The sequence below is a fragment of the Scyliorhinus torazame genome, chromosome 14, assembly GCF_047496885.1.
Source record: "Scyliorhinus torazame isolate Kashiwa2021f chromosome 14, sScyTor2.1, whole genome shotgun sequence".
Classification (NCBI taxonomy): domain Eukaryota; kingdom Metazoa; phylum Chordata; class Chondrichthyes; order Carcharhiniformes; family Scyliorhinidae; genus Scyliorhinus; species Scyliorhinus torazame.
This window is the reverse complement of record NC_092720.1, coordinates 127,958,933-127,986,167: the sequence shown is the minus strand read 5'-3', so window position 1 is coordinate 127,986,167 and position 27,235 is coordinate 127,958,933. Positions and strand designations below refer to the sequence as shown.

Sequence of the window (27,235 nt, the reverse complement as noted above, 5' to 3'; positions counted from 1 at the left end):
ACATAGCCCCCCCACACACACAGACTCCCCACATAGCCCCCCCACATACAGCGACTCCCCACATAGCCCCCCCACATACAGAGACTCCCCACATAGCCCCCCCACACACAGAGACTCCCCACATAGCCCCCCCCACACACAGAGACTCCCCACATAGCCCCCCCCAAACACAGAGACTCCCCACATAGACCCCCCACACACAGAGACTCCCCACATAGCCCCCCACACACAGAGACTCCCCACATAGCCCCCCCACACACAGAGACTCCCCACATAGACCCCCCACACACAGAGACTCCCCACATAGACCCCCCACATACAGAGACTCCCCACATAGACCCCCCACACACAGAGACTCCCCACATAGCCCCCCAAACACAGAGACTCCCCACATAGCCCCCCCACAGACAGAGACTCCCCACATAGCCCCCCCACACACAGAGACTCCCCACATAGCCCCCCCACATACAGAGACTCCCCACATAGCCCCCCAAACACAGAGACGCCCCACATAGCCCCCCCAAACACAGAGACTCCCCACATAGCCCCCCCACATACAGAGACTCCCCATATAGCCCCCCACACACAGAGACTCCCCACATAGACCCCCCCACACACAGAGACTCCCCACATAGACCCCCCCACACACAGAGACTCCCCACATAGACACCCCCACACACAGAACTCCCCACATAGCCAAACCACACACAGAGACTTCCCACATAGCCCCCCCACATACAGAACTCCCCACATAGACCCCCCAAATACAGAGACTTCCCACATAGACCCCCCCACACACAGAGACTCCCCACATAGCCCCCCCACACACACAGACTCCCCACATAACCCCCCCACATACAGCGACTCCCCACATAGCCCCCCCACATACAGAGACTCCCCACATAGCCCCCCCACACACAGAGACTCCCCACATAGCCCCCCCCACACACAGAGACTCCCCACATAGCCCCCCCAAACACAGAGACTCCCCACATAGACCCCCCACACACAGAGACTCCCCACATAGCCCCCCACACACAGAGACTCCCCACATAGCCCCCCTACACACAGAGACTCCCCACATAGACCCCCCACACACAGAGACTCCCCACATAGACCCCCCACATACAGAGACTCCCCACATACACCCCCCACACACAGAGACTCCCCACATAGCCCCCCAAACACAGAGACTCCCCACATAGCCCCACACACACAGAGACTCCCGACATAGACCCCCCACATACAGAGACTCCCCACATAGCCCCCACAAACACAGAGACTCCCCACATAGCCCCCCCACACACAGAGACTCCCCACATAGCCCCCCACACACAGAAACCCCCACATAGCCCCCCCACACACAGACTCCCCACATAGACCCCCCCACACACATGGAGACTCCCCACATAGCCCCCCCACACACAGAGACTCCCCACATAGCCCCCCCACACAGAGACCCCCCACATAGACCCCCCAAACACAGAGACTCCCCGCATAGTCCCCCCCACACACAGAGACTCCCCACATAGCCCCCCACACACAGATACCCCCACATAGCCCCCCCACATACAGAGACTCCCCACATAGCCCCCCCCCACACAGAGACTCCCCACATAGCCCCCCATACACAGAGACTTCCCACATAGCCCCCCAAACACAGAGACTCCCCACATAGCCGCCCCCACACACGACTCCCCACATAGCCCCCCCACACACAGACTCCCCACATAGACCCCCCCACACAGAGACTTCCCACATAGCCCCCCCCACACACAGAAACCCCCACATAGCCCCCCCACATACAGAGACTCCCCACATAGCCCCCCCCTCCCACACAGAGACTCCCCACATAGCCCCCCACACACAGAAACCCCCACATAGCCCCCCCAAACACAGAGACTCCCCACATAGCCCCCCCACACACAGACTCCCCACATAGCCCCCCCCACACACAGACTCCCCACATAGACCCCCCCACACACAGAGACTTCCCACATAGCCCCCCCACACACAGAGACTTCCCACATAGCCCCCCCACACACAGAGACTCCCCACATAGCCACCCCACACACAGAGACTCCCCACATAGCCCCCCCCCACATACAGAGACTCCCCACATAGCCCCCCCACACAGAGAGACTCCCCACATAGACCCCCCACACACAGAGACTCCCCACATAGCCCCCCCCACTCACATAGACTTCTGACATAGCCCCCCCCACTCACATAGACTCCTGACATAGCCCCCCACACACAGAGACTCCCCACAAAGACCCCCCACACACAGAAACTTCCCACATAGCCTCCCCACATACAGAGACCCCCCACATAGCCCCCCACACACAGAGACTCCCCACATAGACCCCCCACACACAGAGACCCCCACATAGCCCCCCACGCACAGAGCCCCCCACATAGCCCCCACACACACAGACCTCCACAAAGCCCCCCCACACACAGCGACCCCCACATAGCCCCCATACACAGAGACACACCACATAGCCCCCACACACAGAGACTCCCACATAGCCCCCCCACACACAGAGATCCCCACATACCCCCCCACACAGCGACCCCCACATAGCCCCAACACACAGAGACTCCCCACATAGCCCCCCCCCACACAGAGACTTCCCACATTGCCCCCCCCCACAAAAACGAGACCCCCACATAGCCCCCCCCACACTCAGAGACCCCCACATGGCCCCCCCACACACAGAGACCCCCACATAGCGCCAGCCCCACACACAGCGACCCCGACATAACCCCCCCACACACAGAGGCCCCCACATAGCCCCCACACACAGAGACCCCCACATAGCCCCCCACACACAGAGCCCCCCACATAGCCCCCACACACAGAGACCTCCACATAGCCCCCCACACACAGCGACCCCCACATAGCCCCCACACACAGAGACACACCACATAGCCCCCACACACAGAGACTCCCACAAAGCCCCCCACACACAGTGACCCCCACATAGCCCCCCACACACAGAGACCCCCACATAGCCCCCCCCCACACACAGAGACCCCGACATAGCCCCCCCATACACACAGACTCCCCACATAGCCCCCACACAGAGACTTCCCACATAGCCCCCCACACACACAGACTCCCCACATAGCCCCCCACACACAGAGACCCCCCATATAGACCCCCACACACAGAGACCCCCACATAGCCCCCCACGCACAGAGCCCCTCACATAGCCCCCACACACACAGACCTCCACATAGCCCCCCCACACACAGCGACCCCCACATAGCCCCCACACACAGAGACACACCACATAGCCCCCACACACAGAGACTCCCACATAGCCCCCCCACACACAGAGACCCCCACATAGCCCCCCACACACAGAGACCCCCACATAGCCCCCCCACACACACAGAGACCCCCACATAGCCCCACACACACAGAGACCCCAACATAGCCCCCCCCCATACACACAGACACCCCACATAGCCCCCACACACAGAGACTTCCCACATAGACCCCCACACACAGAGACCCCCACATAGCCCCCCACACACAGAGCCCCCCACATAGCCCCCACACACAGAGACCCCCACATAGCCCCCCCACACACAGAGATCCCCACATACCCCCCCACACAGTGACCCCCACATAGCCCCCCCCACACACAGAGACCCCGACATAGCCCCCCCCATACACACAGACTCCCCACATAGCCCCCACACAGAGACTTCCCACATAGCCCCCCACACACACAGACTCCCCACATAGCCCCCCCACACACAGAGACTCCCCACATAGACCCCCCACACACAGAGACTCCCCACATAGCCCCCCCCACTCACATAGACTTCTGACATAGCCCCCCCCACTCACATAGACTCCTGACATAGCCCCCCTACACACAGAGACTCCCCACAAAGACCCCCCACACACAGAAACTTCCCACATAGCCTCCCCACATACAGAGACCCCCCACATAGCCCCCCACACACAGAGACTCCCCACATAGACCCCCCACACACAGAGACCCCCACATAGCCCCCCACGCACAGAGCCCCCCACATAGCCCCCACACACACAGACCTCCACATAGCCCCCCCACACACAGCGACCCCCACATAGCCCCCACACACAGAGACACACCACATAGCCCCCACACACAGAGACTCCCACATAGCCCCCCCACACACAGAGATCCCCACATACCCCCCCACACAGCGACCCCCACATAGCCCCAACACACAGAGACTCCCCACATAGCCCCCCCCCCCACACAGAGACTTCCCACATTGCCCCCCCCCACAAAAACGAGACCCCCACATAGCCCCCCCCACACTCAGAGACCCCCACATGGCCCCCCCACACACAGAGACCCCCACATAGCGCCAGCCCCACACACAGCGACCCCGACATAACCCCCCCACACACAGAGGCCCCCACATAGCCCCCACACACAGAGACCCCCACATAGCCCCCCACACACAGAGCCCCCCACATAGCCCCCACACACAGAGACCTCCACATAGCCCCCCACACACAGCGACCCCCACATAGCCCCCACACACAGAGACACACCACATAGCCCCCACACACAGAGACTCCCACATAGCCCCCCCACACACAGAGACCCCCACATAGCCCCCCACACACAGAGACACCCACATAGCCCCCCCACACACACAGAGACCCCCACATAGCCCCACACACACAGAGACCCCGACATAGCCCCCCCCCATACACAGACTCCCCACATAGCCCCCACACACAGAGACTTCCCACATAGCCCCCCACACACACAGACCCCCCACAGACCCCCACACACAGAGACCCCCACACACAGAGCCCCACACATAGCCCTCACACACAGAGACCCCCACATAGCCCCCCCCACACACAGAGATCCCCACATACCCCCCCACACAGCGACCCCCGCATAGCCCCAACAAACAGAGAGTCCCCACATAGCCCCCCCCCACACAGAGACCCCCACATAGCCCCCCACACAGAGACTTCCCACATTGCCCCCCCACAAAAACGAGACCCCCACAAAGCCCCCCCACACTCAGAGACCCCCACATGGCCCCCCCACACACAGAGACCCCCACATAGCGCCACCCCCACACCCAGCGACCCCGACATAACCCCCCCACACACAGAGGCCCCCACATAGCCCCTACACACAGAGACCCCCACATAGCCTCCCACACACAGAGACTCCCACATACCCCCCCACACACAGAGACCCCCACAAACAGAGATCCCCACATAGCCGCCCCCACACACAGAGACCCCCACATAGCCCCCCACACACAGAGACCCCCACATAGCACCCCCATACACGCAGACTCCCCACATAGCCCCCACACACAGAGACTCCCCACATAGCCCCCCCACACACAGAAACCCCCACATAGCCCCCCCCACAGAGACTCCCCACATAGCCCCCCACACACAGAGACTTCCCACATAGCACCCCAAACACAGAGACTCCCCACATAGCCGCCCCCACACACGACTCCCCACATAGCCCCCCCACACACAGACTCCCCACATAGACCCCCCCACACAGAGACTTCCCACATAGCCCCCCCCACACACAGAAACCCCCACATAGCCCCCCCACATACAGAGACTCCCCACATAGCCCCCCCCTCCCACACAGAGACTCCCCACATAGCCCCCCACACACAGAAACCCCCACATAGCCCCCTCAAACACAGAGACTCCCCACATAGCCCCCCACACACAGACTCACCACATAGCCCCCCCCCCACACACAGACTCCCCACATAGACCCCCCACACACAGAGACTTCCCACATAGCCCCCCCACACACAGAGACTTCCCACATAGCCCCCCCACACACAGAGACTCCCCACATAGCCACCCCACACACAGAGACTCCCCACATAGCCCCCCCCCCACATACAGAGACTCCCCACATAGCCCCCCCACACACAGAGACTCCCCACATAGACCCCCCACACACAGAGACTCCCCACATAGCCCCCCCCCACTCACATAGACTTCTGACATAGCCCCCCCCACTCACATAGACTCCTGACATAGCCCCCCCACACACAGAGTCTCCCCACAAAGACCCCCCACACACAGAAACTTCCCACATAGCCTCCCCACATACAGAGACTCCCCACAGAGCCCCCCACACACAGAGACTCCCCACATAGACCCCCCACACACAGAGACTCCCCACATAGCCTCCCCACATACAGAGACCCCCCACATAGCCCCCCACACACAGAGACTCCCCACATAGACCCCCCACACACAGAGACTCCCCACATAGCCTCCCCACATACAGAGACCCCCCACATAGCCCCCCACACACACAGAGACTCCCCACATAGACCCCCCACACACAGAGACTTCCCACATAGCCCCCCCACACACAGAGACTCCCCACATAGCCCCCCCACACACAGAGACTCCACACATAGCCCCCCCACACACAGAGACTTCCCACATAGCCCCCCCCATATACAGAGACTCCCCACATAGCCCCCCCCACACACAGAGACTCCCCACATAGACCCCCCACACACAGAGACTTCCCACATAGCCCCCCCACACACAGAGACACCCCACATAGACCCCCCACACACAGAGACTTCCCACATAGCCCCCCCACACACAGAGACTCCCCACATAGCCCCCCCACACACAGAGACTCCAGCCATAGCCCCCCCACACACAGAGACTCCCCACATAGCCCCCCCACACACAGAGACTCCCCACATAGACCCCCCACACACAGAGACTCCCCACATAGCCCCCACACACACAGAGACTCCCCACATAGCCCCCCCACACACAGAGACACCCCACATAGCCCCCCCAAACACAGAGACTCCCCACATAGCCCCCCCACATACAGAGACTCCCCACATAGACCCCCCACACACAGAGACTCCCCACATAGCCCCCCCACACACAGAACTCCACACATAGCCCCCCCACATACAGAGACTCCCCACATAGACCCCCCACACACAGAGACCCCGCACATAGCCCCCCCACACACAGAGACTCCCCACATAGCCCCCCCACATACAGAGACTCCCCACATAGCCCCCCCACACAGAGACTCCCCACATAGCCCCCCCACACACACAGAGACTCCCCACATAGCCGCCCCACACACAGAGACTCCCCACATAGACCACCCACTCACAGAGACTCCCCACATAGCCCCCCCACACACAGAGATTCCCCACATAGCCCCCCCCACACACAGAGACTTCCCACATAGCCCCCCACACACAGAAACCCCCACATAGCACCCCCCCACACAGAGACTCCCCACATAGCCCTCCACACACAGAGACTTCCCACATAGCCCCCACACACAGAGACCCCCATATAGCCCCCACACACACAGAGACCCCCACATAGCCTCCCCCACACACATAGACCCCCACATAGCCCCCACTCACAGAGACTCCCCGCATAGCCCCCCACACACAGAGACCCCCATATAGCCCCCACACACACAGAGACCCCCACATAGCCCCCCCACACACAGAAACCCCCACATAGCCCCCCCACACACAGAGACTCCCCACATACAGAGAATCCCAACAAAGCCCCCCACACACAGAGACCCCCACATAGCCCCCACACACAGCGACTCCCCACAAAGCCCCCCAACACACAGAGACCCCCACATAGCACCCCCACACACAGAGACCCCCACATAGCCCCCCCACACACAGAGACCCCCACATAGCCCCCACACACAGAGGCCCCCACATAGCCCCCACACACAGAGACCCCCACATTGCCTCCCAACACACAGAGACCTCCACATAGCCCCCCACACACAGCGACCCCCACATAGCCCCCACACACGGAGATACACCACATAGCCCCCACACACAGAGACTCCCACAAAGCCCCCCCACACACAGAGACCCCCACATAGCCCCCCACACACAGAGACCCCCACATAGCCCCCCCCCACACACAGAGACCCCGACATAGCCCCCCCATACACACAGACTCCCCACATAGCCCCCACACAGAGACTTCCCACATAGCCCCCCACACACACAGACTCCCCACATAGCCCCCCACACACAGAGACCCCCCATATAGACCCCCACACACAGAGACCCCCACATAGCCCCCCACGCACAGAGCCCCCCACATAGCCCCCACACACACAGACCTCCACATAGCCCCCCCACACACAGCGACCCCCACATAGCCCCCACACACAGAGACACACCACATAGCCCCCACACACAGAGACACACCACATAGCCCCCACACACAGAGACCCCCACATAGCCCCCACACACAGAGACACCCACATAGCCCCCCCACACACACAGAGACCCCCACATAGCCCCACACACACAGAGACCCCGACATAGCCCCCCCCCATACACACAGACTCCCCACATAGCCCCCACACACAGAAACTTCCCACATAGCCCCCCACACACAGAGACCCCCACATAGCCCCCCACACACAGAGCCCCACACATAGCCCCCACACACAGAGACCCCAACACAGCCCCCCCACACACAGAGATCCCCACATACCCCCCCACACAGCGACCCCCACATTGCTCCAACACACAGAGAGTCCCCACATAGCCCCCCCCCACACAGAGACCCCCACATAGCCCCCCACACAGAGACTTCCCACATTGCCCCCCCACAAAAACGAGACCCCCACAAAGCCCCCCCACACTCAGAGACCCCCACATGGCCCCCCCACACACAGAGACCCCCACATAGCGCCACCCCCACACACAGCGACCCCGACATAACCCCCCCACACACAGAGGCCCCCACATAGCCCCTACACACAGAGACCCCCACATAGCCTCCCACACACAGAGACTCCCACATACCCCCCCACACACAGAGACCCCCACAAACAGAGATCCCCACATAGCCGCCCCCACACACAGAGACCCCCACATAGCCCCCCACACACAGAGACCCCCACATAGCAACCCCATACACACAGACTCCCCACATCGCCCCCACACACAGAGACTCCCCACATAGCCCCCCCACACACAGAAACCCCCACATAGCCCCCCCCACAGAGACTCCCCACATAGCCCCGCCCCACGCACAGAGACTCCCCACATAGCCCTCCACACACAGAGACTTCCCACATAGCCCCCACACACAGAGACTCCCACATAGCCCTCACAGAGAGACCCCCACATAGCACCCCCACACACAGAGACTCCCCACATAGCCCCCCCCACACACATAGACCCCCACATAGCCCCCACCCACAGAGACTCCCCGCATAGCCCCCACACACAGAGACCCCCATATAGCCCCCACACACACAGAGACCCCCACATAGCCCCCCCACACACAGAAACCCCCACATAGCCCCCCCACACACAGAGACTCCCCACATAGCCCCCCCCCACATACAGAGACTCCCAACAAGGCCCCCCACACACAGAGACCCCCACATAGCCCCCACACACAGCGACTCCCCACAAAGCCCCCCAACACACAGAGACCCCCACATAGCCCCCCCACACACAGAGACCCCCACATAGCCCCCCCACACACAGAGACCCCCACATAGCCTCCCCACACACAGAGACCTCCACATAGCCCCCCACACACAGAGACATCCACATAGCGCCCCCCCCACACACACAGCGACCCCGACATAACCCCCCCCACACACAGAGGCCCCCACATAGCCCCTACACACAGAGACCCCCACATAGCCTCCCACACACAGAGACTCCCACATAGCCCCCCCCACACACTGAGACCCCCACAAACAGAGACGCCCACATAGACCTCCCCACACACAGAGACCCCCACATAGCCCCCCACACACAGAGACCCCCACATAGCACCCCCCATACACACAGACTCCCCACATAGCCCCCACACACAGAGACTCCCCACATAGCCCCCCCACACACAGAAACCCCCACATAGCCCCCCCCACAGAGACTCATCACATTGCCCCGCACCACACACAGAGACTCCCAACATAGCCCCCCACACACAGATACCCCCACATAGCCCCCACACACAGCGACTCCCCACATAGCCCCCCAACACACAGAGACCCCCACATAGTCCCCCCCACAGAGACTCCCCACATAGCGCCCCCCCCCACACACAGACACTCCCCACATAGCCCCCCCACACACAGTGACTCCCCACATAGCCCTCCACACACAGAGACTTCCCACAAAACCCCCACACACAGAGACTCCCACATAGCCCTCACACAGAGAGACCCCCACATAGCCCCCCCCACACACAGAGACTCCCCACATAGCCCCCCCACACACACAGACCCTCAAATAGCCCCCACTCACAGAGACTCCCCGCATAGCCCCCCACACACAGAGACCCCTATATAGCCCCCACACACACAGAGACCCCCACATGGCCCCCCCACACACAGAAACCCCCACATAGCCCCCCCCACACACAGAGACCCCCATATAGCCCCCCCACACACAGAGACCCCCACATAGCCCCCCCTACACAGAGACTCCCCACATAGCCCCCCACACAGAGACCCCCACATAGCCCTCACACACAGAGGCCCCCACACAGAGACCCCCACATAGCCTCCCCACACACAGAAACCCCCACATAGCCCCCCCACACACAGCGACCCCCACATAGCCCCCACACACAGAGACACACCACATAGCTCCCACACACAGAGACTCCCACATAGCCCCCCACACACAGAGAACCCCACATAGCCCCCCCACACACAGAGAACCCCACATAGCCCCCCACACACAGAGACCCCCAGAGAGCCCCCCCGCACACACAGAGACCCCCACATAGCCCCCCACACACAGAGACCCCCACATAGCCCCCTCATACACACAGACTCCCCACATAGCCCCCACACACAGAGACTTCCCTATAGCCCCCCACACACATAGACTCCCCACATAGCCCACCACACACAGAGACCCCCCCCATAGACCCCCACACACAGAGACCCCCACACACAGAGCCCCCCACATAGCCCCCACAGACAGAGACCCCCACATAGCCCCCACACACAGAGACTCCCACATAGCCCCGCCCCCCCCACACACATAGACCCCCACATAGCCCCCCACACACAGAAACCCCCACATAGCCCCCACACACAGCGACTCCCCACATAGCCCCCCCGCCACACACAGAGACTCCCAACATATCCCCCCACGCACAGAGACCCCCACATAGCGCCCCCCCACACACAGCGACCCAGACATAGCTCCCACACACAGAGACTCCCAACATAGCCCCCCACACACAGATACCCCCACATAGCCCCCACACACAGCGACTCCCCACATAGCCCCCCAACACACAGAGACCCCCACATAGCCCCCACACACAGTGACCCAGACATAGCCCCCACACACAGAGACTCCCCACATAGCCCCCCCCCCACACACAGAGACCCCACATAGCCCCCCCACACAGCGACTCCCCACCTAGCCCCGCAACACACAGAGACCCCCACATAGCCCCCCACACACAGAGACCCCCACTTTGCCCCCCACACACAGAAACCCCCACATAGCCCCCCCCACACAGAGACTCCCCACATAGCCCCCCCCCCACACACAGAGACTCCCAACATAGCCACCCACACACAGATACCCCCACATATCCCCCACACACAGAGACTCTCACATAGCCCTCACACACAGAGACCCCCACATAGCCCCCCCACACACAGAGACTCCCCACATAGCCCCCCCACAGACAGAGACCCCCACATAGCCCCCACACACAGAGACTCCCCGCATAGCCCCCCACACACAGAGACCCCCATATAGCCCCCACACACACAGACCCCCACATAGCCCCCCCACACACAGAAACCCCCACATAGCCCCCCCACACACAGAGACTCCCCACATAGCCCCCCCCACACACACACAGAGACTCCCAACAAAGCCCCCCACACACAGAGACCCCCACATAGCCCCCACACACAGCGACTCCCCACAAAGCCCCCCAACACACAGAGACCCCCACATAGCCCCCCCCCCCACACAGAGACTCCTCACATAGCCCCCCACACACAGAGACCCCCACATAGCCCCCCACACACAGTGACCCCCACATAGCCAACACACACAGAGACCCCCACATAGCCCCCCGCACACAGAGACCCCCACATAGCCCCCCACACACAGTGACCCCCACATAGCCAACACACACAGAGACCCCCACATAGCCCCCCCGCAACTAGAGACTCCCCACATTGCCCCCCACACACAGAGACCCCCACATAGCCCCCACACTCAGAGGCTCCCCACAATGCCCCGCACACAAAGAGACCCCCACATAGCCCCCCACACACAGAGACCGCCACATAGCCCCCCCACACACATAGCCCGCCACATAGCCCCCCACACACAGTGACCCCCACATAGCCCACACACACCGAGACCCCCACATAGCCCCGCCACACACAGAGTCTCCCCTACATAGCCCCCCCACACCATCAGGCCCCCCACATAGCCCCCCCACACACACAGACCCACCAATTAGCCTCCCCACACACACAGACCCACCACATAGCCCCCCCCCCCCACACCATCGGACCCCCCACATAACCCCCACACCATCAGAACCCCCACCTAGCCCCCACACACAGTGACCCCCACATAGCCAACACACACAGAGACCCCCACATAGCCCCCCACACAAACAGACCCCTCACATATCCCCCCCCACACAGAGACCCCCCACATAGCCCCCACACACAAACAGATCCCCCACAGAGCCCACCACACCATCAGAACCCCCACATAGCCCCCCCACACACAGAAACCCCCACATAGCCCCCCCCACAGAGACTCATCACATTGCCCCGCACCACACACAGAGACTCCCAACATAGCCCCCCACACACAGATACCCCCACATAGCCCCCACACACAGCGACTCCCCACATAGCCCCCCAACACACAGAGACCCCCACATAGTCCCCCCCACAGAGACTCCCCACATAGCGCCCCCCCCCACACACAGAGACTCCCCACATAGCCCCCCCACACACAGTGACTCCCCACATAGCCCTCCACACACAGAGACTTCCCACAAAACCCCCACACACAGAGACTCCCACATAGCCCTCACACAGAGAGACCCCCACATAGCCCCCCCACACACAGAGACTCCCCACATAGCCCCCCCACACACACAGACCCTCAAATAGCCCCCACTCACAGAGACTCCCCGCATAGCCCCCCACACACAGAGACCCCCATATAGCCCCCACACACACAGACCCCCACATAGCCCCCCCACACACAGAAACCCCCACATAGCCCCCCCACACACAGCGACCCCCACATAGCCCCCACAAACAGAGACACACCACATAGCTCCCACACACAGAGACTCCCACATAGCCCCCCACACACAGAGATATCCCACATAGCCCCCCCACAGACAGAGAACCCCACATAGCCCCCCACACACAGAGACCCCCAGAGAGCCCCCCCGCACACACAGAGACCCCCACATAGCCCCCCACACACAGAGACCCCCACATAGCCCCCTCATACACACAGACTCCCCACATAGCCCCCACACACAGAGACTTCCCACATAGCCCCCCACACACATAGACTCCCCACATAGCCCACCACACACAGAGACCCCCCCATAGACCCCCACACACAGAGACCCCCACACACAGAGCCCCCCACATAGCCCCCACACCCAGAGACCCCCACATAGCCCCCACACACAGCGACTCCCCACATAGCCCCCCCCCACACACACAGAGACTCCCAACATAGCCCCCCACACACAGAGACCCCCACATAGCGCCCCCCCACACACAGCGACCCAGACATAGCCCCCACACACAGAGACTCCCAACATAGCCCCCCACACACAGATACCCCCACATAGCCCCCACACACAGCGACTCCCCACATAGCCCCCCAACACACAGAGACCCCCACATCGCCCCCACACACAACGACCCAGACATAGCCCCCACACACAGAGACTCCCCACATAGCCCCCCCCCACACACAGAGACCCCACATAGCCCCCCCACACAGCGACTCCCCACCTAGCCCCGCAACACACAGAGACCCCCACATAGCCCCCCACACACAGAGACCCCCACTTTGCCCCCCACACACAGAAACCCCCACATAGCCCCCCCCACACAGAGACTCCCCACATAGCCCCCCCCACACACAGAGACTCCCAACATAGCCACCCACACACAGATACCCCCACATATCCCCCACACACAGAGACTCTCACATAGCCCTCACACACAGAGACCCCCACATAGCCCCCCCACACACAGAGACTCCCCACATAGCCCCCCCACACACAGAGACCCCCACATAGCCCCCACACACAGAGACTCCCCGCATAGCCCCCCACACACAGAGACCCCCATATAGCCCCCACACACACAGACCCCCACATAGCCCCCCCACACAGAGAAACCCCCACATAGCCCCCCCACAAACAGAGACTCCCCACATAGCCCCCCCCACACACACACAGAGACTCCCAACAAAGCCCCCCACACACAGAGACCCCCACATAGCCCCCACACACAGCGACTCCCCACAAAGCCCCCCAACACACAGAGACCCCCACATAGCCCCCCCCCACACAGAGACTCCTCACATAGCCCCCCACACACAGAGACCCCCACATAGCCCCCCACACACAGTGACCCCCACATAGCCAACACACACAGAGACCCCCACATAGCCCCCCCGCACACAGAGACCCCCACATAGCCCCCCACACACAGTGACCCCCACATAGCCAACACACACAGAGACCCCCACATAGCCCCCCCGCAACTAGAGACTCCCCACATTGCCCCCCACACACAGAGACCCCCACATAGCCCCCACACTCAGAGGCTCCCCACAATGCCCCGCACACAAAGAGACCCCCACATAGCCCCCGACACACAGAGACCGCCACATAGCCCCCCCACACACATAGCCCGCCACATAGCCCCCCACACACAGTGACCCCCACATAGCCCACATACACCGAGACCCCCACATAGCCCCGCCACACACAGAGTCTCCCCTACATAGCCCCCCCACACCATCAGGCCCCCCACATAGCCCCCCCACACACACAGACCCACCAATTAGCCTCCCCACACACACAGACCCACCACATAGCCCCCCCCCCCACACCATCGGACCCCCCACATAACCCCCACACCATCAGACCTCCCACATAGCTCCCCACACCATCAGAACCCCCACCTAGCCCCCACACACAAACAAACCCCCCACATAGCCCCCACACACAAACAGACCCCTCACATATCCCCCCCCACACAGAGACCCCCCACATAGCCCCCACACACAAACAGATCCCCCACATAGCCTCCACATACAGAGACCCACCGCATATCCTCCACACACAAACAGACCCACCACATAGCCCCCACACACAGATCCTCCCCCGCACAGATTCCACCCCATACAGATCCCCCTAACACATAGATCCCCCCACACACACAGAACCCCAAACACACACACACAGACCCCCCCAACCCCCCGCCCTCCCTCAATCTACTCAGACACTGCAGCTTCTCAGCTGGTACAATGTCGCCTTAATCGAGCTTAACTGTGGGTGGAATTCTCCGTCCGGTCCGCCCGGCGACTGAAGAATCCGCCCAAGGTCAATGGACTTCTCCATTGTCCGTGTCTCGCCCGTGGCGTTCTTGCGGCAGGCGGGCGGAAGAATCCAGCTTCGTGTTTGTGTCGAGAACAGGTAAAGATATCAGAAGATGAAAAGAGCCCCAGAGGCATCAGTCGCTGAACTCTGTCAGCCATGGTAGCCAGGCCTATAACATTAGGGACCCCTCCAGAGGTTTAAGCAGATCATTCAGCTGCACTCAAATGCAGCACAGAAGAAGCATCGTACTGTCAGAGGGTCAGCACTGAGGGAGTGCTGCACTGTCAGAGGGTCAGTACTGAGGGAGTGCTGCACTGTCAGAGGGTCAGTATTGAGGGAGTGCTGCACTGTCAGAGGGTCAGCACTGAGGGAGTGCTGCACTGTTAGCGAGTCAGTACTGAGGGAGTGCTGCACTGTAAGAGGGTCAGTACTGAGGGAGTGCTGCACTGTCAGAGGGTCAGCACTGAGGGAGCGCTGCACTGTTAGAGAGTCAGTACTGAGGGAGTGCTGCACTGTCAGAGGGTCAGCACTGAGGGAGTGCTGCACTGTCAGAGGGTCAGTACTGAGGGAGTGCTGCACTGTCAGAGGGTCAGCACTGAGGGAGCGCTGCACTGTTAGAGAGTCAGTACTGAGGGAGTGCTGCACTGTCAGAGGGTCAGCACTGAGGGAGTGCTGCACTGTCAGAGGGTCAGTACTGAGGGAGTGCTGCACTGTCAGAGGGTCAGCACTGAGGGAGTGCTGCACTGTCAGAGAGTCAGCACTGAGGGAGTGCTGCACTGTCAGAGGGCCAGCACTGAGGGAGGGCTGCACTGTCAGAGGGTCAGCACTGAGGGAGTGCTGCACTGTCAGAGGGTCAGCACTGAGGGAGTGCTGCACTGTCAGAGAGTCAGCACTGAGGGAGTGCTGCACTGTCAGAGGGCCAGCACTGAGGGAGGGCTGCACTGTCAGAGGGTCAGCACTGAGGGAGTGCTGCACTGTCAGAGAGTCAGCACTGAGGGAGTGCTGCACTGTCAGAGGGTCAGCACTGAGGGAGCGCTGCACTGTTCGAGAGTCAGTACTGAGGGAGTGCTGCACTGTCAGAGGGTCAGCACTGAGGGAGTGCTGCACTGTCAGAGGGTCAGCACTGAGGGAGCGCTGCACTGTTAGAGAGTCAGTACTGAGGGAGTGCTGCACTGTCAGAGGGTCAGCACTGAGGGAGTGCTGCACTGTCAGAGGGTCAGTACTGAGGGAGTGCTGCACTGTCAGAGGGTCAACACTGAGGGAGTGCTGCACTGTCAGAGGGGCAGCACTGAGGGAGTGCTGCACTGTCAGAGTGTCAGTACTGAGGGAGTGCTGCACTGTCAGAAGGTCAGCACTGAGGGAGTGCTGCACTGTCAGAGGGTCAGCACTGAGGGAGTGCTGCACTGTCAGAGGGTCAGCCCTGAGGGAGTGCTGCACTGTCAGAGGGTCAGCACTGAGGGAGTGCTGCACTGTCAGAGAGTCAGAACTGAGGGAGTGCTGCACTGTCAGAGGGTCAGCACTGAGGGAGTGCTGCACTGTCAGAGAGTCAGAACCGAGGGAGTGCTGCACTGTCAGAGGGTCAGCCCTGAGGGAGTGCTGCACTGTCAGAGGGTCAGCACTGAGGGAGTGCTGCACTGTCAGAGAGTCAGAACTGAGGGAGTGCTGCACTGTCAGAGGGTCAGCACTGAGGGAGTGCTGCACTGTCAGAGAGTCAGAATTGAGGGAGTGCTGCACTGTCAGAGGGTCAGCACTGAGGGAGTGCTGCACTGTTAGAGAGTCAGAACTGAGGGAGTGCTGCACTGTTAGAGGGTCAGCACTGAGAGGGTGCTGCTCTGTCAGAGGGTCAGCCCTGAGGGAGTGCTGCACTGTCAGAGAGTCAGAACTGAGGGAGTGCTGCACTGTCAGAGGGTCAGCACTGAGGGAGTGCTGCACTGTCAGAGGGTCAGCACTGAGGGAGTGCTGCACTGTCAGAGAGTCAGAACTGAGGGAGTGCTGCACTGTCAGAGGGTCAGTACTGAGGGAGTGCTGCACTGTCAGAGGGTCAGTACTGAGGGAGGCCTGCACTGTCAGAGGGTCAGAACTGAGGGAGCGCTGCACTGTCAGAGCTTCTGTACTGAGGGAGTGCTGCACTGTCAGAGGGTCTGTACTGAGGGGGCACTGGACTGTCGGAGGTCAGTACTGATTGAGCACTGCACTGTCAGAGGGTCTGTACTGAGGGAGTGGAGTGCGGCACTATCAGAGGGTTAATACTGAGGACTACTACACTGCTAGAGAGTCAGTACTGAGGGAGATCTGCACTGTGGGAGGGTCAGTACTGAGGGAGTGCGGCGCTGTCGAAGTGCCAGTGCTGAGGTAGTGCTGCAATGTCGGTAGGTCCGTACCAGGGAATGCCACACTGTTGGAGGTCAGTACTGAGGGAGCGCCGCACTGTCGAAGGGTCAGTATTGAGGGTTTCTTCACTGTCAGAGGGATGAACTGCCCTTCAGATGAGACAAGTAATTAATACTCAGTCTGCCTTCTCATGTAAGCAAGATCCCATGTCACTAATCAATATCCTGGCAAATGTGTATCCCTCAATCTTCGTCATTTTAACAGGTATCATGTTGCTTTTGTGAGATAGTACTGTGCTCAAATTTGTTGCCCTGTTTCTTACATTAATGACCGCACTTCAGATTTATTTCATTGGCTGTAAAGCAATCTGAGATTATGAAAGGTGTATTATGAATGGAGGTTCTTTCCATCTCTCATAGCCTCTGTGCCGTCACTTACATCTCTCTTCTTCTTCCGATAGCTCTTCCGAATCAGCATTCCCCTGGTGTACGCCTGGATAATGGTCAGAGCTTCCAGCCGTTTGCTTTGATTTTGTCGAATCAGGTACCCGCGACACAGTGCCTGGAACAGGATCATCCTTCTGCGGGTTTCCTCATATTCTTTAGCAATTTTCCGGGAGTGATATAATGCCTGTAATCTCAGCAAACCACGCCTGCACTGGAGCAGAAAATCACAATCATCACAAACAAATACACGTCTGGACTCCACATCGCACTAGAGAACCACTCAGCCCATTCTGTCTGTACTAACCCTTGCCAAGAGTAATCCAATGTCCCATACCGTCCCCATAGCCCTGTATTAATTCCAAACTAATCCCACTGACCTACTCTCTCCCCATAGCCCTGTATCAATTCCAAACTAATCCTACAGACCCGCCCTCTCCATAGCCCTGTATCAATCCCAAACTAATCCAACTGGCCCGCTCTCTCCCCATAGCCCTGTATCAATCCCAAACTAATCCCACTGCACCGCTCTCTCCCCATAGCCCTGTATCAATCCCAAACTAATCCAACTGGCCCGCTCTCTCCCCATAGCCCTGTATCAATCCCCAACTAATCCCACTGCACCATGCTCTCCCCGTGGAGATATTTGGGCAAATTCCTAGGGAGCTGAATGCACATTCATTGAGGATGGAGCGATTAAACTCAGGGTTGTGTAAGAGGCCAGAATTGGGGCCGTTCAGAGATCTCAGAGGGTTAGAGAGCTGGAGGAGGTTACTTAGCTAGTATCCAGCCGAATCCCACTTTCTGTAGCCCTGGAGATGACAGCACCTCGACAGCATATTTCAGCATTTCTAACTGCTGAGCGTGTGTCTGCCTCCACCATTCTTTCCGGCAGTGAGTTCCTGAGCCCCAATACCCTCTGGATGGGAAACATTCCCCACAACTCCCCTCTAACCCATCTGCCAATTGCTTCACATCTATGGCCTTAGTTATTGACTTCTCTGTTAAGGGAAACAGGGCCTTCCTAGCCACTCTATTTTGGACCACTTATCATTTTATACATCTCAATAAATCCCCGTACCAGCCTCCCCGAACAGGCGCCGGAATGTGGCGACTAGGGGATTTTCACAGTAACTTCATTGAAGCCTACTTGTGACAATAAGCGATTTTCATTTTTCATTTCATTTCCTTTTTCAAATCGCCCCTCAGGGCTGGGGGGAGAAGACAAATATCAGCCAGGATTGAATGGCGGAGCACACTCGATGGGCTGGGTGGCCTAATTCAGCTCCTATGTCTTTTGGTCTTATGGTTAGCACCCTCATGCCCTGGAGAAACTCTGATAGGGTGCTGTCAATATAGGGTGAGGAAATTACCAATTGGTATTTCTTGCGACACTGCGATCCTCTCCAGTGACTCTGGATCATACAGGCTGCATTCCTCTGTCTCAAGAAGTTCTTCCTGTAAAATAAAAATGTCAAAGTAAAATCTTTCCAATCAGATTCAATGCTATTTTATGTCTGATTTCATCCTGTGTGTCCCTGTTTCGCTATTGGTCATTACTCAGCCGAACATCTGGAGGTGAGAGCTCTCTTCTCCAGGCAGTGAGCGGGACTGGACCGTCCAGACCAACCAACCAGATAAAACATCCAGACTGACCGTCCAGACCAACCAACCAGATAAAACATCCAGACTGACCGTCCAGACCAACCAACCAGATAAAACATCCAGACTGACCGTCCAGACCAACCAACCAGATAAAACATCCAGACTGACCGTCCAGACCAACCAACCAGATAAAACATCCAGACTGACCGTCCAGACCAACCAACCAGATTAAACATCCAGACTGACCGTCCAGACCAACCAACCAGATAAAACATCCAGACTGACCGTCCAGACCAACCAACCAGATAAAACATCCAGACTGACCGCCCAGACCAACCAACCAGATAAAACATCCAGACTGACCGTCCAGACCAACCAACCAGATTAAACATCCAAACTGACCGTCCAGACCAACCAACCAGATAAAACATCCAGACTGACCGTCCAGACCAACCAACCAGATTAAACATCCAGACTGACCGTCCAGACCAACCAACCAGATAAAACATCCAGACTGACCGTCCAGACCAACCAACCAGATAAAACATCCAGACTGACCGTCCAGACCAACCAACCAGATAAAGCATCCAGACTGACCGCCCAGACCAACCAACCAGATAAAACATCCAGACTGACCGTCCAGACCAACCAACCAGATAAAACATCCAGACTGACCGTCCAGACCAACCAACCAGATAAAACATCCAGACTGACCGTCCAGACCAACCAACCAGATAAAACATCCAGACTGACCGTCCAGACCAACCAACCAGATAAAACATCCAGACTGACCATCCAGACCAACCAACCAGATAAAACATCCGGACTGACCGTCCAGACCAACCAACCAGATAAAACATCCAGACTGACCGTCCAGACCAACCAACCAGATAAAACATCCAGACTGACCGTCCAGACCAACCAACCAGATAAAGCATCCAGACTGACCGTCCAGACCAACCAACCAGATAAAACATCCAGTCTGACCGTCCAGACCAACCAACCAGATAAAACATCCAGACTGACCGTCCAGACCAACCAACCAGATAAAACATCCAGACTGACCGTCCAGACCAAGCAACCAGATAAAACATCCAGACTGACTGTCCAGACCAACCAACCAGATTAAACATCCAGACTGACCGTCCAGACCAACCAACCAGATAAAACATCCAGACTGACCGTCCAGACCAACCAACCAGATAAAACATCCAGACTGACCGTCAAGATCATCAACCAGATAAAACATCCAGACTGACCGTCCGGACAGACCGTCCAGACAGACAAACCATCCAGATAGATCATCAAGACAGACCATCCAGACTGACCGTCCAGACCAACCAACCAGATAGATCATCCAGACTGACCGTCCAGACCAACCAACCAGATAGATCATCCAGACTGACCGTCCAGACCAACCAACCAGATAAAACATCCAGACTGACCGTCCAGACCAACCAACCAGATAAAACATCCAGACTGACCGTCCAGACCAACCAACCAGATTAAACATCCAGACTGACCGTCCAGACCAACCAACCAGATAAAACATCCAGACTGACCGTCCAGACCAACCAACCAGATAAAACATCCAGACTGACCGTCCAGACCAACTAACCAGATAAAACATCCAGACTGACCGTCCAGACCAACCAACCAGATAAAACATCCAGACTGACCGTCCAGACCAACCAACCAGATAAAACATCCAGACTGACCGTCCAGACCAACCAACCAGATTAAACATCCAGACTGACCGTCCAGACCAACCAACCAGATAAAGCATCCAGACTGACCGTCCAGACCAACCAACCAGATAAAACATCCAGACTGACCGTCCAGACCAACCAACCAGATAAAACATCCAGACTGACCGTCCAGACCAACCAACCAGATAAAACATCCAGACTGACTGTCCAGACCAACCAACCAGATAAAACATCCAGACTGACCGTCCAGACCAACCAACCAGATAAAGCAACCAGACTGACCGTCCAGACCAACCAACCAGATAAAACATCCAGACTGACCGTCCAGACCAACCAACCAGATAAAACATCCAGACTGACCGTCCAGACCAACCAACCAGATAAAGCATCCAGACTGACCGTCCAGACCAACCAACCAGATAAAACATCCAGACTGACCGTCCAGACCAACCAACCAGATAAAGCATCCAGACTGACCGTCCAGACCAACCAACCAGATAAAGCATCCAGACTGACCGTCCAGACCAACCAACCAGATAAAACATCCAGACTGACCGTCCAGACCAACCAACCAGATAAAACATCCAGACTGACCGTCCAGACCAACCAACCAGATAAAACATCCAGACTGACCGTCCAGACCAACCAACCAGATTAAACATCCAGACTGACCGTCCAGACCAACCAACCAGATAAAACATCCAGACTGACCGTCCAGACCAACCAACCAGATAAAACATCCAGACTGACCGTCCAGACCAACCAACCAGATAAAACATCCAGACTGACCGTCCAGACCAACCAATCAGATAAAACATCCAGACTGACCGTCCAGACCAACCAACCAGATTAAACATCCAGACTGACCGTCCAGACCAACCAACCAGATAAAACATCCAGACTGACCGTCCAGACCAACCAACCAGATAAAACATCCAGACTGACCGTCCAGACCAACCAACCAGATAAAGCAACCAGACTGACCGTCCAGACCAACCAACCAGATAAAACATCCAGACTGACCGTCCAGACCAACCAACCAGATTAAACATCCAGACTGACCGTCCAGACCAACCAACCAGATAAAACATCCAGACTGACCATCCAGACCAACCAACCAGATAAAGCAACCAGACTGACCGTCCAGACCAACCAACCAGATAAAACATCCAGACTGACCGTCCAGACCAACCAACCAGATTAAACATCCAGACTGACCGTCCAGACCAACCAACCAGATAAAACATCCAGACTGACCGTCCAGACCAACCAACCAGATAAAGCAACCAGACTGACCGTCCAGACCAACCAACCAGATTAAACATCCAGACTGACCGTCCAGACCAACCAACCAGATAAAACATCCAGACTGACCGTCCAGACCAACCAACCAGATAAAGCATCCAGACTGACCGTCCAGACCAACCAACCAGATAAAACATCCAGACTGACCGTCCAGACCAACCAACCAGATAAAACATCCAGACTGACCGTCCAGACCAACCAACCAGATTAAACATCCAGACTGACCGTCGAGACCAACCAACCAGATAAAACATCCAGACTGACCGTCCAGACCAACCAACCAGATAAAACATCCAGACTGACCGTCCAGACCAACCAACCAGATAAAACATCCAGACTGACCGTCCAGACCAACCAACCAGATTAAACATCCAGACTGACCGTCCAGACCAACCAACCAGATAAAACATCCAGACTGACCGTCCAGACCAACCAACCAGATAAAACATCCAGACTGACCGTCCAGACCAACCAACCAGATTAAACATCCAGACTGACCGTCGAGACCAACCAACCAGATAAAACATCCAGACTGACCGTCCAGACCAACCAACCAGATAAAACATCCAGACTGACCGTCCAGACCAACCAACCAGATAAAACATCCAGACTGACCGTCCAGACCAACCAACCAGATTAAACATCCAGACTGACCGTCCAGACCAACCAACCAGATAAAACATCCAGACTGACCGTCCAGACCAACCAACCAGATAAAACATCCAGACTGACCGTCCAGACCAACCAACCAGATAAAGCAACCAGACTGACCGTCCAGACCAACCTACCAGATAAAACATCCAGACTGACCGTCCAGACCAACCAACCAGATTAAACATCCAGACTGACCGTCCAGACCAACCAACCAGATAAAACATCCAGACTGACCATCCAGACCAACCAACCAGATAAAGCAACCAGACTGACCGTCCAGACCAACCAACCAGATAAAACATCCAGACTGACCGTCCAGACCAACCAACCAGATTAAACATCCAGACTGACCGTCCAGACCAACCAACCAGATAAAACATCCAGACTGACCGTCCAGACCAACCAACCAGATAAAGCAACCAGACTGACCGTCCAGACCAACCAACCAGATTAAACATCCAGACTGACCGTCCAGACCAACCAACCAGATAAAACATCCAGACTGACCGTCCAGACCAACCAACCAGATAAAGCATCCAGACTGACCGTCCAGACCAACCAACCAGATAAAACATCCAGACTGACCGTCCAGACCAACCAACCAGATTAAACAACCAGACTGACCGTCCAGACCAACCAACCAGATAAAACATCCAGACTGACCGTCCAGACCAACCAACCAGATTAAACATCCAGACTGACCGTCCAGACCAACCAACCAGATAAAACATCCAGACTGACCGTCCAGACCAACCAACCAGATAAAACATCCAGACTGACCGTCCAGACCAACCAACCAGATTAAACATCCAGACTGACCGTCCAGACCAACCAACCAGATAAAACATCCAGACTGACCGTCCAGACCAACCAACCAGATAAAACATCCAGACTGACCGTCCAGACCAACCAACCAGATAAAGCATCCAGACTGACCGTCCAGACTAACCAACCAGATAAAACATCCAGACTGACCGTCAAGATCATCAACCAGATAAAGCATCCAGACTGACCGTCCAGACTAACCAACCAGATAAAACATCCAGACTGACCGTCCAGACCAACCAACCAGATAAAGCATCCAGACTGACCGTCCAGACTAACCAACCAGATAAAACATCCAGACTGACCGTCAAGATCATCAACCAGATAAAGCATCCAGACTGACCGTCCAGACTAACCAACCAGATAAAACATCCAGACTGACCGTCAAGATCATCAACCAGATAAAGCATCCAGACTGACCGTCCAGACTAACCAACCAGATAAAACATCCAGACTGACCGTCCAGACCAACCAACCAGATAAAGCATCCAGACTGACCGTCCAGACTAACCAACCAGATAAAGCATCCAGACTGACCGTCCAGACTAACCAACCAGATAAAACATCCAGACTGACCGTCCGGACAGACCGTCCAGACAGACAAACCATCCAGATAGACCATCCAGACCGACCATCCAGACAAACCGTCCAGACAGACCATCCGGACAGACCAGCCGGACAGACCGTCCAGACAGACCGTCCAGACAGACCGTCCAGACAGACCATCCGGACAGACCAGCCGGACAGACCGTCCGGACAGACCGTCCAGACAGACAAACCATCCAGATAGACCAGCCGGACAGACCGTCCGGACAGACCGTCCAGACAGACAGACCATCCAGACAGACCATCCGGACAGACCATCCAGACAGACCGTCCAGACAGACCGTCCAGACAGACCGTCCAGACAGACCGTCCGGACAGACCGTCCAGACAGACAAACCATCCAGATAGACCATCCAGACAGACCATCCAGACAGACCATCCGGACAGACCATCCAGACAGACCGTCCAGACAGACCGTCCAGACAGACCATCCGGACAGACCAGCCGGACAGACCAGCCGGACAGACCGTCCGGACAGACCGTCCAGACCGACCATCCGGACAGACAATCCAGACCGGCCATCCAGACAGACCATCCGGACAGACCAGCCGGACAGACCGTCCGGACAGACCGTCCAGACCGACCATCCAGACAGACCGTCCAGACAGACCATCCGGACAGACCATCCGGACAGACAATCCAGACAGACCATCCAGACAGACAATCCAGACAGACAATCCAGACAGACCATCCAGACAGACAATCCAGACAGACCATCCAGACAGACAATCCAGACAGACCATCCAGACAGACAATCCAGACAGACCATCCAGACAGACCATCCAGACAGACCATCCAGACAGACAATCCAGACAGACCATCCGGACAGACCATCCAGACCGACCATCCAGACAGACCATCCAGACAGACAATCCAGACAGACAATCCAGACAGACAATCCAGACAGACAATCCAGACAGACAATCCAGACAGACAATCCGGACAGACCATCCAGACAGACAATCCAGACAGACCATCCGGACAGACCATCCAGACAGACAATCCGGACAGACCATCCAGACAGACAATCCGGACAGACCATCCAGACAGACAATCCAGACAGACCATCCGGACAGACCATCCAGACAGACAATCCAGACAGACCATCCGGACAGACCATCCAGACAGACAATCCAGACAGACCATCCGGACAGACAATCCAGACAGACAATCCAGACAGACCATCCAGACAGACAATCCAGACAGACAATCCAGACAGACCATCCGGACAGACAATCCAGACAGACCATCCGGACAGACCATCCAGACAGACAATCCGGACAGACCATCCAGACAGACAATCCGGACAGACCATCCAGACAGACAATCCAGACAGACCATCCGGACAGACCATCCAGACAGACAATCCAGACAGACCATCCGGACAGACCATCCAGACAGACAATCCAGACAGACCATCCGGACAGACAATCCAGACAGACAATCCAGACAGACCATCCAGACAGACAATCCAGACAGACCATCCAGACAGACAATCCAGGCAGACAATCCAGACAGACCATCCAGACAGACCATCCAGACAGACAATCCAGACAGACAATCCAGACAGACCATCCAGACAGACAATCCAGACAGACAATCCAGACAGACCATCCAGACAGACAATCCAGACAGACAATCCAGACAGACCATCCAGACAGACAATCCAGACAGACAATCCAGACAGACCATCCAGACAGACAATCCAGACAGACAATCCAGACAGACCATCCAGACAGACAATCCAGACAGACCATCCAGACAGACAATCCAGACAGACAATCCAGACAGACCATCCAGACAGACAATCCAGACAGACCATCCGGACAGACAATCCAGACAGACCATCCGGACAGACCATCCAGACAGACAATCCGGACAGACCATCCAGACAGACAATCCGGACAGACCATCCAGACAGACAATCCAGACAGACCATCCGGACAGACCATCCAGACAGACAATCCAGACAGACCATCCGGACAGACAATCCAGACAGACCATCCAGAAAGACAATCCAGACAGACAATCCAGACAGACCATCCAGACAGACCGTCCAGACAGACCATCCAGAC

The 27,235-nt window shown here is 57.4% G+C and overlaps 1 protein-coding gene across 1 annotated transcript in view; it reads right to left on the bottom strand.

Moving 5' to 3' along the window:
* The window catches only part of LOC140390031 (unconventional myosin-VIIa-like), a 251,412-nt gene that overhangs the window by 101,430 nt on the left and 122,747 nt on the right, over positions 1-27,235 (bottom strand). The window contains exons 19-20 of the mRNA XM_072474875.1: positions 19,830-19,914; positions 18,452-18,670 (exon numbers count right to left, since the gene is read on the bottom strand). Of these exons, the coding sequence (XP_072330976.1) occupies positions 18,452-18,670; positions 19,830-19,914 (304 nt within the window). The remainder of the gene's footprint in view (positions 1-18,451; positions 18,671-19,829; positions 19,915-27,235) is intronic.